Below are 13,538 nucleotides of genomic sequence, written 5' to 3'. Positions count from 1 at the left end.
ATATTTATATATATAGGAACATGAAAATACCATATATAAATATTTACTTTAAATCCCTATATGTAAGTACATACGACAGCATCAGTGGAGCGGTTGCTAGGTACCAGAAGGTCCACACATTCCAGATGCAGTTTCTTGTTTTGTTTTTTTTTAAGCTGTGGAGATGAATTACTCAGTACATTTAAGCAGGACAGTATGGGCTATTTATACCATCTGCAGACCACTCGCCCCCTGCCCATCTATATCTGTGTACAGCACATGCACTCCTTCTTATGGTATGTACTGTATTTAGTTTTACAGAGCAAATATTTTTGTAGAACAAGGGCAATATCTTACAGAGTGGAATGAAAGCAACAGACAAAAGTAAATTCTAGAACTAAAAAGTTTGCAGTGCCAAAAAAAAAAGAAGTCTAATTGCTCCATGGTGCTTATCATTGCTCTGCAAGTTAGAAACAACGGTCCCAGGCTTGTGAAAAATCAAGCTTTAGATTGGTACTTTTGGTCAGTGTTTTCACTATCAGTACTAAGGTGTAAGAGCCTTGGATTCAGCTACTATATAGCCTCCTCTCAAAAACGCTACAAAAATAAATCTTGGGCACAATCTCAGAAGAGGCTTCCCTTCTCTCTCTCATGCAGTACAACAGCCTCCTTACCCAGCAAGGCTGCTGATCACAGTACATGACTACCGGATCAAGGTTTTATGGACCACATATTTGCCCACACACCCCTACCCTTGTAATTTGTAAAAATTCTCTGTTCCTGTGGTCTTGCCCTGAACTGAAATAGATTTCACAAATGGGAATTTGCCAGTCTATAGCAACCGGTTAGCTGTTAGCTATTTTCTGCTTTCAGTTAATAAAGTGCTCTTGTTTTAATTAGTTACTAGTTACCAGGGAACTTAGAGGAGAAGGTACACTTTTCTCTGCCTCCTCCCACTACTGCACTTCCCCAAGCGTTAAACGTGAGATTCATCTAGATCGACATCAGTCTCCCCAAGCTCCACGTGCGTGAAGCTGAAGTGAGTGGCCAGCAAGGGGTTCTCCATCCCATTGTCCTCACTGATGTGAAGGACAGTGTCCCTGTGCTGCAACAAGCTGGTGGTCTCAAGGCCAGTGTAGTCCTCAGTGTCAGAGAGCTGTGTGGGTGGGGTGCTTTGTGCTGTTGTTGGCCGGGACTCCAAGCCCTCCTCTTTTTCCTTCTCCTTCTCAGCAGAAAGTGCCTCGCTCTGCAATTGAGGAGAGCCAGTGGTCAGGCTCGGAGAAAGTGGGAGGGAGAAAGGCAAAAAAACAAGGGAACATCTATAAAATATTTTCTCATTTGGAAATACTTTCTACCATAAAGGACCACGCACTTGCAGATTATAAATCCCTAAAATTTTGCCCTAACAATGTTCTATTTTTGCTGGTGAATCAAATTTGTAGCAATGACCAGAAAGGTTATCCGATTTCAGTCATTAACACTTTCTCATTTCATTTCTTTTCAGTGTATTCCCAAGATGGGTGTCTTTTCTTTGTTCATGGCAAAGGACATAACCACCAAAAGACACTAGATATCTGGGCATATAAAAGTGATCTCAATGTTACTGATGTTTTGAAGGGATGACTGTGATTGTCCCTGCACTGTTCTCAGTGGTGTCCAACCAGAAAAATGTTGGACAAGCAATTTCTTTTGAAATGTGATGCTTTTGCTAAAACAGTCCTGAGGTTTTGAAGGAGTCCTTCCTTAAGGACGCATTTCTCTGAGAGCAAGCTGTAAAAACCTGTTGAAAACTTGCCCTGCTGAGCAGGTCCAGAAGGACTACTATATGTGACAGGAAGGTGAAAAGGGAAGATGCAGGAAACATATTTGCAAATTAAGAATCATTGCATAGATCTAGAAGTGGATGGTTTACAAAAGTAGGGCGTTGGACAGCAAAGTCAGCCTAAAGGGTAGACACACAGAAGAGTTAGCTGCCTTCACTCACCCGCCGGCTTTCATTATAGAGCTGTAATGCATTAGGCATTTCCCTATAGATTTATGCTGCAGCTTTGATGAAGCAGCAGACAGACACACATAGTAAAACCATCAATCATGTTACCTGGCCAGTGGTCTGACTGTGGAGATCAGCTACAGCAATGGCAGGTGAGGAAGTCAGCACAGGTTTACTTAGCGGCTCCTGCTTGCTGGTCTCTTGGGGGCTGCTGTGGTTGCAGCCCTGCTGCTGGGCTGCTGGAGTCGACAGGTCCCCTGAGGAGACTGTTGTTGCCTCAGGCTGGGCTTCAGTGAAAGTCACCAACCGCTTCTGTTCCGCTGAAGGGTAGAAAGCCCAGAAAATTGAGTATTAAGATGCTACCATTTGGGAAGGGAAACACAACAAGAATAGAAGAGAGAATCCCTGGAGTTTTTATAACTAAGATAGGATTCGTGATTCATCCCATCTTTTATAAGCTGTCTAACTGGGGTCTAATCTAAAAGCCTTTTACCCTAGGCTTCCTCTAAAGCCACGGAAAGAGTCAGGGTTCTCCTGAAGACTAGTCACCCTACCTTTGTCATGGCTTGGTGAGATAAATGCCACCCATAACATCTTTCCATCCCAGAAGAATGTACTGAATTGAATTCCCATGTGAGTTAGGCATTTCTGCCTTCAACTAAAAAAGAAAAACTGAGATGCAAATATATAAGGGAATTGCCCAAGGTTTTGCAGGAAATCTGAGAAAAGAAAGAGGGCAGCTGACTGCCCCCCCATTCCTGCAGACGGAGTCCACTATCTGGGAATAACAGAACAGCACAGAGTGAAGACAGCTAGACTAAAACTTGACAGTAAAACTGCTATCCCTGCTCCTGCTCATAATTACTTTGGGTCAACTTTTATGTTTCAAACATCTCCAGCAGCGCTGTTGCCCCAGCACCGTCCTGGCTGAGTGGTTAGAAACCCAGAAGGTTTGCAAGCAACCTTTGGTCTTCCAGGTGTTTCCTCCACAGTTAACTGCTCACTTTAAGATGGTACAGAATACAGCCACTTGCTCTGCTTGGCAGTGCTGACTCCTGGAAATATATGACATGGACTAGAGCAGTCCTATATTCACTTCTATATACAACCCTTAAAGCTCTGCACTGCTAAGCTTACAAATGATGGGAATTTCCTTCTTTCTACTACTCTCAATAGCAGCTTCAAAATTTGCACATCTGGAGGTTTTGGACAAGGCATCCTGAATAGAGGATACCTGTCCCCTAAATTCTGCACACCTCTAGGATACATGATAATTCACTGTCCAGTTTGGAGAAACCACCAAAGTGTTTTGAGGGGGTGATTTTTCTGCTAGGATATCCACTTACTAGGAAAAAGGATAAAACTGCTGGCACTTCACTTTAATACAGGCTACTAACAACATACTAACTTTTCTTTTAAGCTAAAACAACAACCTAGTATTTTCTTCTTTCAAATATGAAGCACTGGTTGTGGAAATGCAGCACTGCCCTACCGCTAGGTTTTGGTTTTGGCTGGATGCTCCGCCGTGTGGTTGAAAGTCGAGCTCCATGACGGCTACGAGGTTCAGTTTGAGTTTTCTGACGTGATAGCAGTGGTCGCCGAAGCTAAACATCGGAAGAAAGAGTTAGGCTGATGCACGTTCACATATTACACAACTTCTCCTATGTAAGGAGAACCGATCATCATTGTCTATTCGTCTAGATGTCCATTCACTCTACTTTTAGCAGATACAGGTTTTAAGGTTCCCGTGGCTCAGACATCTCCTTCATATGAACTTCTGTGGTTTGTGCCTTTTCAGTTTCAATAGTGAATGTAATGCAATGCAGATTGTGCAGCCATTGTTTAATTAAAAAAAAAAAAAAAAAGCCTGCAGAGGAAAAGGTTGGGGAATTCAAAACAAAGTGCCCCTCCTCTCTCAGGGATTTGTCAGGCCTCAGATCTACGACTTGTGCTACGGTTCCTGCTAACTCAATGGACTGCACTGGTATATCACAAATTAGGTAAATGGGACGTGTCACATCCACAAATAATTTCAAAACAGACACAGATGAGAAAAACCACACTGACTCAAACAGAAGGAGAGAAGGTTTCTTCACTCCCTGTGTTCTCACCTGCCGTAGGCCTCTCTTCCGCCCCAGGGGCTGCTGCAGAAGAAGGTTCTGCTGTCCTGGCTCACTCTGCACGCTTGCCACCCTGTTAGATGTTGACAGCATTAGGCCAAGCACAGAAACACCCTGTATAAGTAGTAGGTGTCCTGGCAATCGTGACTTAAATAAATAAATAAATAAATAAATAAACCAATCACTAATGGCACAGTCACTTCAAAGAGCAATACTGTCTTTGAAGGATGGGGGGGACGTATCTGTTGGGTTGTGGCTTCCGGGGCTTAGGAAAGGGTGGAAGGTGGAGTCATGGCATTCAGGACTTGGCCACACACAGGTAGCATCCAAATATAAATAACTGCAGATTTCAGTTTTCAGTCATTGATTGATGCATCCCACTGAGCAACACTCACTTCTCTGCATCCTTTGCCACATCAATAAATGCAAGAATACCAGCTTCCTAGCTCAAAAGCCTTCTTGTTTGCTTTTCCTTTTTCAAGGCCAATGTTGTAAAAGCTAATTTTTTTCCTCCCAAATAGACTCCACAGCCTCATCACAATTTTGTCATCTGGTTTTAATTTCAATTTAAGTCAACAAACAAAAAACAAACACAAAGTGACAAAGGATCCATTCACAGAATGGATGCATGAGTTATGTGAACAAGGCCCCACACTCAACACCTGCAGCCTTAAGTCTTTTTGTGGCTAACAAACAAAAAAGACAAGTAAACGTAAATTTTATTTTTTTATATATACATATATATATATATAAACACACAGCTTTTTCGTTTTTAATACCTTGGCACAAAATATCTGAAAATCTGCAGAAAAGAATCTTTAACAACAAAACATACTCAGCTACATACCATCTCATTCTACCATTCAACTGACTATTTAATCTATGTAATATAAAAATACCACCCTCCCCTCATTTTTATCAAAGCACTGTATTCCTCCAAACAGTTAAAAATTGGTCATTTAGCAGACAGTGGTCACAAAACATTTTAGCTGAATGAACTATGTCTGAGAGACATATGGTTACAATAGCAACTAACATTTAAGATGGACTTATAAATCAGGCAGCTGCTTATTTGGGACAGACTGGAATCCACTGAGCCACACATCCTATTTAAGAAACTTCCAGCTCTATCTGGCATTGATTGTTGAAGATTCAGTGTTTGCAATCCATTTTGCCTTTGGCCTGCATTAATCTAAAGGAAAACAACATTCTTTTCTCTAGATGTTTTCCTTGGATCTCCCTGGAGGAGCTCAGTACCACCAACAGAGTGAACGTTTAATCGCCTGACCTTCCAGGAGCGGAGGAAGAAGACAAACCTAGGGACCTGGTCAGAAAAGACATGGAGGATGTCTGTGGAGAGGCTTAAAATGTTCTGTCTCCTGAACAGCTCGTTCTTTGCTTTGGCAGAAGTTATTGCCCTTAGAAGGTTTGGTGGAACAGAACATGAGAGCCTCCTGGTCTGCTTCAGGTCAAAGTCTGGTTACCTGACCTAAAAGTCCTATTCCTCCCTCCCTTATCAGTTTAAACTAAAGCCAGACTTTGCACTAATCATATGCGTGTGCTTCTACCAGCTCTACTGGGGTGACAATAGGCAACTTCAAGGACAGAGACATTTTAAGACCCTGAAGCTGTTTCTCTTCTGATTGTCTGACCACAGCCTAATAATCCTAGGCATGCCCTTGGCAATCTCACCACAGCTGCAGTGGTTTGGAAAAAAAAGGAAAAGCTTCTGCAATCTCAAAGCCAGAACAAACAAGATATATTTGAGTCCTTTTCTCCCTCAGACAGCTCTTCCAAATGAGATCACCAGTCTCTGGAACATATTTTCCAGCCTTTAGGTAGGGTATTGACACCCGCCTATGAATAAGCAGAGTCTCCAAAGTTACTTCCTGTTAGTGGGACTGTGTTCTTGACCCAGACAATGACTGCAGCACATATGACTGGTCATTCCTTATTAAAGCAAAGAGACTGTGCGTAAATTAGTCTTTAGATTTGTGATCTAGACTACCTGAAATTACAGCTTGCAGAATTTTCTTCATCTTCTGTTTCTAGGATTACATAAAGACTTATTCTTCTAAATTTTAAGATGTTTTTAGAGTAGTTACCAGTATATGAATTAAGTAGGAATTAGCTGGAGAAGGTCTTGAAAAAATAATGGACTAGCTTTGAGAATACTGTTACAATTTCTGATGAAGGAACAGTAACTCTTAGTTCTATGAGTGAGGAGACATATGTCTGTAGCAGAAAGACTACAATTATATTCAGTACAAAACACTGTTTATAGTGGTGAAACAAACCCATTTCACATGCATCATGAAAACACTTTGAAAAAGTCCTTAGATAAAGGGAGTACACAGACTGCATGAGGGCACAGAGGCTACACATGAGGAAAAAAACGATTCCCATGGAGTAATCTGTGCACTGAAGACAAACAATAGGTGAGCAAAAGAAAGGCTGGACTTTGTGTCTTGCTGCTGGAGTCTGGGATTTTCAGCCTGGCTTATATTATAAGTGAAATGAGTTTAGTGAGCTGGGGGATGTTTACTTCCAGTACTGAATCATTACATAAATTGGTATAATTTGGGATGATCTCATGAGCTGAAATTGAAGATATCTATTGCAGGCAAACGGTGGACCCGAGAGCAGCTGAGTTTTGCAGAGCTGCCTGTGCACAGCACAGTCCTGCTGTGGCTGTCTTTTTGCATTCTATCCCCAAATTTTGAAGAAGGGAAGGAAAGAGAGAGAAAATCATAAAAGACCACAAATTTCAGATGAGTGGCTGAATTTTCAGATATAACCTTTCACTTCATGAGGGTTTGTGAGAGTTTCTTTTCACATCAAAGAACAGCGCTACTGATCTTGTTTCCGGGAAAATTAGTGTGGCAGGCAGACTGTTGGCTCTGTGTAGCCATCCCTCCCTCCTTTTCTGTCTCTTCTTGTTTACCAGACCTGACCAGGAGTATACTGTTTTTCTGGCAGCCCGCAGGACCCAATCGAGAATCAAATGCCATTTCAGCTGACAGTATGTTTCCCCCCTGTGGCAATGTGATCGATAAGTAGGGGTTTTCTGCAGTATATAAGACAGATTTATTTGGGAATAACAAACCAGAAGGTTTTGCTGCCCAACACAAAGATGCTCTGTCAGTCTCCGAGTATCTCTGTCAGGGGTTTTATATTCACAATAATGTTACTCCCGTTACATAGTTAGGGCAGAGACGTGAGCAAAAGATCAAACCAACCCAACTTTGTGGAAGCATGTTGCCAGCACTACAAGAAATGACAGCCAGTGCAGTCACACAGTGGGGACTAAAAGAAACTTCATCAGGTTGGCAGTTATAATAAGTAATGCTCATGAATTACAAGAAACCATGCAGCTAAAAAAAAAAAAAAAAAGAAAGAAAGAACAAATAAGAAAACAAAACAGAGACAAAGGAAGCAAGGAGTTTAAAAGTCTATTAAAAAGATGTACATGCTTGCCACACCATTACAGTAGAACGTACACAGTTTGTGTCCCAAGACATCTGAATAAGAGGGTTAGTGGACAAAGGCCAGTGGAGAATGGGTTAAAATGTAGATGAACTCCAGTTCTTGTATTCCCAGACACATCCTAGCCCAGACAGTGTTAGATCTGCTACACTTGACCTGGCAAAGTGAATCACTCTGATTTTCCCTATCAGGCACCATTAAGCTAAGATAGGCATAACAACAAACATTAAAGTGAAATGTGTTTGTGCAACAGATTTCCATTACAGTGACTTATTCTTCTTCCTTTCTGATTTGGGAAAATATCCTCCCCTCTCACATTATAACCACAACAAATCATGATGCTGGACACATATGCTCCTCAGCCCCATACCCACCCTATGCTATCTGTTTACTTCTGAACACTTAAATGCTATCCTTTTCCCATCTTCACTGCTTTTCTACATGGCTGGCTCTAATTGCAATAGAACAAAGGGAAAGAGATATTCTTTTTTGTGTTTGTCACTATTTACTTAATTTATTTAAAACTCTTACCTTCCATAAGGGTCTAGTGTCCATATGATCTATTTCTTTATGGCAGTTATGACTAAACAGCAGCTTTTGAATTCAGAAGGCAATCCTAAACAGTTGTTATTGTGCTCCAGCTGAAATCAAAGTTATGTAAGAAAAACTCGAGCCTGCTTTATTCAAAACTAATGTTCCTGAATATAAAAACACATCAATTCTGTCCTATGATCCACACAGCACAATAAGCTCCTACAATCTCTGCTTTATTACTTCTGTCCTTTAGAGAAGGAATCCAATTTGCACATTTAACAATGCAGTTGAAACATCTTTTCTTCCTCACAGAACTCTAACCTAGCCTTTTTATAAAAATTTGCAGTATTTCCCTGTCTTCATTCTTTCTAAGGCTTTGCAGCCCTGATGCCCCTCCTTCAGATGTTAGTGCCTGCTCCTTGAAAAGAATAATAAACCTCAACAGAACTGACTCCCAACTACATCTGTTAACCTTTTTGCCTAAGGAAATGTCTGTACCATAGAGCAGGGTGGAGGAGAGTGTCCTGGTCCCTAGCAAAAATTGGTGTGACAGAAATGAGTAGGAACCCACTGAACAGCTGATTACATTTTAGGGTTCAAAATAAATTATTGCATTTGAACTCATCTGTTGACTTAGCTGTCTCATATTCCTCAGCATCACCACCATTATTAGGAGTGACTCCCCCCACTTCACAAGATCAAAACATTTCAAATTCAACACTGATGTAACCTAGTATCAGGTCATTATAGCTTTAACTCGGATATGGACCTTCTCCTTCGTCATCCTCCTCAAGTGTAGTGAGTTTTTAGCTCTGCTTAAGGGACGGCACTTAACTCTTCGGTTGAATGACTTCTGTTCTCTTTAGGCCCCCAAACACACTCAGATGACCATACAATCCATTTCACCTTATCACAAAGCCAGATAACAATATTCCTGCCCCTGCCAACAAACTGATGTCTTTTCCTAATGCCACTCATACAGTAGCACCAATTAGAGACTGATCTGCCAAAGCAGCATTCACGCACACAAAGGACACCATGAATCATGGGATGATCTCAGTGACACCACCAATGATAAACTCTCCATTTCTCAGCTAAGAAGAATGAACAAACGAACTAAGCAGCCTGTCCCCACCCCAAAAAAACCACTACTGACATCTAAAACCAAGCTAACAAAATAGAAACCATTCATACAAACACCTCTCAACACATCCACATCTTCAGCTGGTGTGGTAAAGTAATGAAATAGTGTGTTACCCTCTGTGTTGCCAACATAAGGGGCTGCGTTCTTCTGGAAGGAAACAGAGATGCCCTTGGGACTAATGACAGCTCTCCGACCTCATGAGGATGGGTTGAAAGGTGTGAGCACAGCATCAGGACAGCAAGGATGATTAAAACGAATGAGCTGGCCGTTAAAGGCACAGACCTCCCTTCTGAGCTCACTCCTGACCCATCTGACAGGCATGGCCGTAACAGCGTTTGCACACAAACTCCCCCGTCCACGGGTAATGGGGTACAGCTAGACCTGAACTCCAGCACTGACAGGGCAATTTTAAATATATACTAATGGTGTTCACCTGCAAGCTTTCTAAGGTGTCATTTGATAACTGGAAACACTTTGTAAAAATAATGAGAATTACTGTAAAGCATCCACAGAGAACAATATTCCACAGGACTTATCATAATTAGTTTTATGAGTGAATGTTAAAGAACACAGCTTGATATTAAGTCTTTTGTGGCGACAGCATTGTGAGATGAATGGAAAAACAGATGTCTCTGTTTTATATAAGCCTCTAGACTAATGCTTATAACAGGCTACAGCTAATGCCTTGTGGATAATCTTTCTCATGCCTTTCAAGCAATTGCTAAACAAGGGGAAACCCTGAGACTAGCCAGCCAGACTGCTATTTCACTTGCTACAGCTTTTTCTGTCCCCTTCCCCTTAGCATCCTCAAAGTTATTGGCAATCAAAGCTGAAAACTGAAGGTGGGTTGCTACACCTTTAACTTGCAGGCCTGAATATCAATGAGCCACAGGAGACAGAGATGGAGAGAGCGACAAAAGGTGAGGGGAAAAGACAGATTGGAAACGGCTCATTTCCCAGCACACACACTGACAGACAGGTAGTGTTAACACTGTACCTAGAGAGGCTGCCCTCAGTGGCCAGGCTCGGGGAGTCATCGAGGACATTAGGTTCACTGCAGGAGGGGCAGGGAGATTAAGAATTTAGGGAAAGAAAATGCAAAAAGCATGCGATTGTCTCTGTTTTCAAGGGAAAAGATAGCAACGGAATAAAAAAGTAAAAAAAGGACGGTAACATTAATTGGTCTCGCACGCTCAACAGCACATATGATTCAGAGGAGCTGAAAGAACATCTGATAACAGGAGCAGTCTTTAGAGGGAGTTTACACTACATGGAGATTTCTACATCTCTGCTGAGAGTTGGGAAGCTGAGAAGTTCAGTAGGATGTGTCTCCACAGGAAATAAGGGCAGGGAACTGTTTTCAAAGCCATTTTCCTGCAGCATTTTCATTTATTTGGTTCTGTTTACTTCAACTTCATAGAAAGCTTTTTTCTTCCCCCTTCCCCATGAGCCAGTTCTTCCTGAGGGAGGGCTAATCTATCTCCCATGAGCTATAGACTACTCTCCTTCTGGTACAACTCTAAGGACAAATATCTGGAAAACAAGGTCTCGTAGTGCAATGAAACTGTAAGTAAATAGCTGGCGTGGATCCTGGCAAACGAGTACACAATTACATTGCTTTTCTACACTTCAGCCATTCGGGCAGGAGCAGCCTTCTCAGCCCATAAGAAAAACATGAAAGAAAGAAAGAAAGCAGTCTGCTGGGTTACCAGCAGGAAAGCAATAATAATATTACTTAACATTAATTGGTTTACATTTGTAAGGCAGACTGAAAGCCCAGAGACCATCCATAACTAAAAAGGGCATGACGTTGTGGACTATGATTAAGCTTGCTGAGCTTGTACTTTCCCTACACAGATGAAAAGCGATTCTTCTGGTATACCATGTACTTAAAAAGTAGAGAGCAAAGCTCTGTTGTAATTAAAGTCTTTGTTTTCTCAGCATCACCATGACTTGGGATTGCACAAAGCAAACATTGCTATCAGTCAACTGTGACTCTTAGGAAGTTTATGCACTAAAGATGGTAGTGAAAGATTGAGGAAAATGCAGTCTTGCATATTAATTTTTCAAGAAACAAAGGGACTGAATCAGTTGAGTTCAAAAGTCAAATGAGTTCCTGTAAGCCCTTTTGTGAAAACTCCCAGATAAAATCTGTGTAACTTCTCTCTTGTAAATCATTTCTCCTATCTCTGCTGATATGTACCATGGCTGTTACTTTTCCTTCATGTATCAAGGTTATTTCTTTAATTCCAAGCAAGACTGGGGAGGGAACAATGTTGTTTGATTTTCCAAGGCTGGTCAAGAGATAATGTAGAATTTATTATTTAAAGGTTCAAAGGAAGTAACATAAATTAATCTGTCCATTGTCAGATATCCTTGGATAGCTATGTCACAGACAAATAAAACAATAAACATTGCTTACTTAGACAAAAAATCACATTTAAATGTAAAACTTCTCTCTACATCTTCTAAAGATGTACATTTCCCAAATTCCAATATCTTTCTCACCACTCCATGTTAACCAGGAGGCATTCAAGGTTATTTCTATCAACAAGTGTATTTCTGGTTTTAAACAGTATTAAATCCCATCTTGGAACTTGACATTCAGTTTCTGTGATGAGCTAGCTACTGTCCTAGGAAGGACAAAGACTAAAAGGAAGAAAATGAAGTAAATCAAACAGGATGCCTCTGTCCCCCCTTCCCAGGTTCTCAGGATTCCTCCCCACTCCCTACACAGATTGTGTACGGTCCCCTGGTTCAATGCATAACCCCAAAATCATGTTTTCTTTTTGCTATCCACAGTAGTAGCAGAGGAAAATAATAGTGCTGAGGGTTTCTGAAACTGTTTAAGAGGAAGGTTTCTATGGATGACAGCTTGTTCTTGTGGACCTTACGCAACACAGATCATCCTGGAAAATAATTATTTTCAACCCTGAACCCTTGGTCCGACACTATTTCAGGATGAATGAATGTAGCATCACTATGCTCGCACTGATTCTACTATCCCACATCTCTGATGTACACATAATATATCCGTGCCATTTCTGCTAATATAGTGGGAAAGGTGAAAAGCCTATGTTGTTACCTTTGGCTGGGTAACATGCCCACCTCAGCCTGAGGTGCAGACATGCTGGAGAGATGGCTGGAGAACCGCCTCCTCCCAATGGCATCCATAAGGTATGCTTCTTGTTCACTTACCACACTGGGCATGCTCAAGGAGTCATCTAGAAAGAAGGAAAAAGCAGGAAAGGAGAGGAAACAACCACCCCATACCCCACCTACGTATTCACAGTTGTCAAGAGGTAACAGAATGCCAAAGGTGTACCCAGCATTTACTTACCAAGACCCCAAGCCTGCAAATTTGAGTAATTCCATTAGATTTTACTGTCACAGTTCAGAAAGACATATGCATAGAACCCTGCAGGATGAGGAACCCAGCACACATGGGCCAGGGATTTTTGTATGCTTTCAGCTTATACAGCTCTCAGGAAAACGTGTTTGGGGAATTCAGCTTCCACTAGGGCTTAATTCCTGTGATTAATAAATTGTTTTCAATATACAGTGTTTCCTGGCATAAAAGTTGTATCTGGACATTTTGCTGGTGTGAAATAAACTGCTGCTCTGATGTAGCAAAGCACTGTTACAGAAGATAAAATACATAACAGCAAAATGCAGAATTGACACCCTTTAACAGCCTTTGGGACATGCATTTTAAAATGCCACCAAAAATTGGATAAATTGACTCAAATACATCATACTGCAACTGAATTATGCAGACAGTTGGATTGTGTTCAGGACTGCTCGAAATTTTCAGTGCTGTTTCAAATTACATCAAGTACCTGGAAAGAAATGACTCTGTCATGGGGTTTACCAGAACAACTTCTAATTACAAATAAACAAATAAAACAAAGGGGAAGTTTTGTGTAATTTTCTCTTTTCTTTTTGACCTTTTCCAGTTTTGATATAGTGAAATATTTTATGGTGGCATTAAGTCAAGGCAGGGTTGAGGTAATACTGCCGCAAGCAAATAGGAAGATAGCACTCATCGTTCCACACAGTGGCTCATAATTAATCTGAGGCTGAAACAAGAGTTTGCCACAGCGAGTATCTGAGTAATGTATCAGCAGTACAATACTGGGTGGATTGTACAGTGTTTAGTGATGAACCCAGCTAAAATAAATTTGGGCTGAGCCTGGAAAGTTTCAGGCTAACTGTCCTTTCCCAAAAGGCAATTCTACTGTAACTGCACAAGCCTTTCTTTTGAGCCACTCATTTTCACTCCTTT

The 13,538-nt window shown here is 41.3% G+C and overlaps 1 protein-coding gene across 13 annotated transcripts in view; it reads right to left on the bottom strand.

The window, feature by feature from the left end:
• Nucleotides 1-27: 27 nt before the first annotated feature.
• UNC80 (unc-80 homolog, NALCN channel complex subunit) overlaps nucleotides 28-13,538 on the bottom strand; it is a 133,605-nt gene continuing 120,094 nt past the window's right edge. For 10 of the 13 annotated variants that reach the window (XM_069782004.1, XM_069782005.1, XM_069782011.1 and 7 more), the window contains 6 exons: nucleotides 12,339-12,477; nucleotides 10,251-10,307; nucleotides 4,081-4,162; nucleotides 3,462-3,573; nucleotides 2,078-2,289; nucleotides 28-1,225 (listed from right to left, as the gene is read on the bottom strand). In XM_069782004.1, the coding sequence (XP_069638105.1) occupies nucleotides 956-1,225; nucleotides 2,078-2,289; nucleotides 3,462-3,573; nucleotides 4,081-4,162; nucleotides 10,251-10,307; nucleotides 12,339-12,477 (872 nt within the window). In that variant the 3' untranslated portion in view covers nucleotides 28-955. Of the gene's footprint in view, nucleotides 1,226-2,077; nucleotides 2,290-3,453; nucleotides 3,574-4,080; nucleotides 4,163-10,250; nucleotides 10,308-12,338; nucleotides 12,478-13,538 lie in introns of all 13 variants that reach the window. The other 3 variants (XM_069782010.1, XM_069782017.1, XM_069782006.1) reach the window with 2 other exon arrangements.

The sequence above is a fragment of the Haliaeetus albicilla genome, chromosome 4 (genome assembly GCF_947461875.1).
Source record: "Haliaeetus albicilla chromosome 4, bHalAlb1.1, whole genome shotgun sequence".
NCBI classification, from domain to species: domain Eukaryota; kingdom Metazoa; phylum Chordata; class Aves; order Accipitriformes; family Accipitridae; genus Haliaeetus; species Haliaeetus albicilla.
The sequence above is the reverse complement of the archived record's forward strand: the minus strand, read 5'-3'. Positions and strand labels throughout refer to the sequence as shown.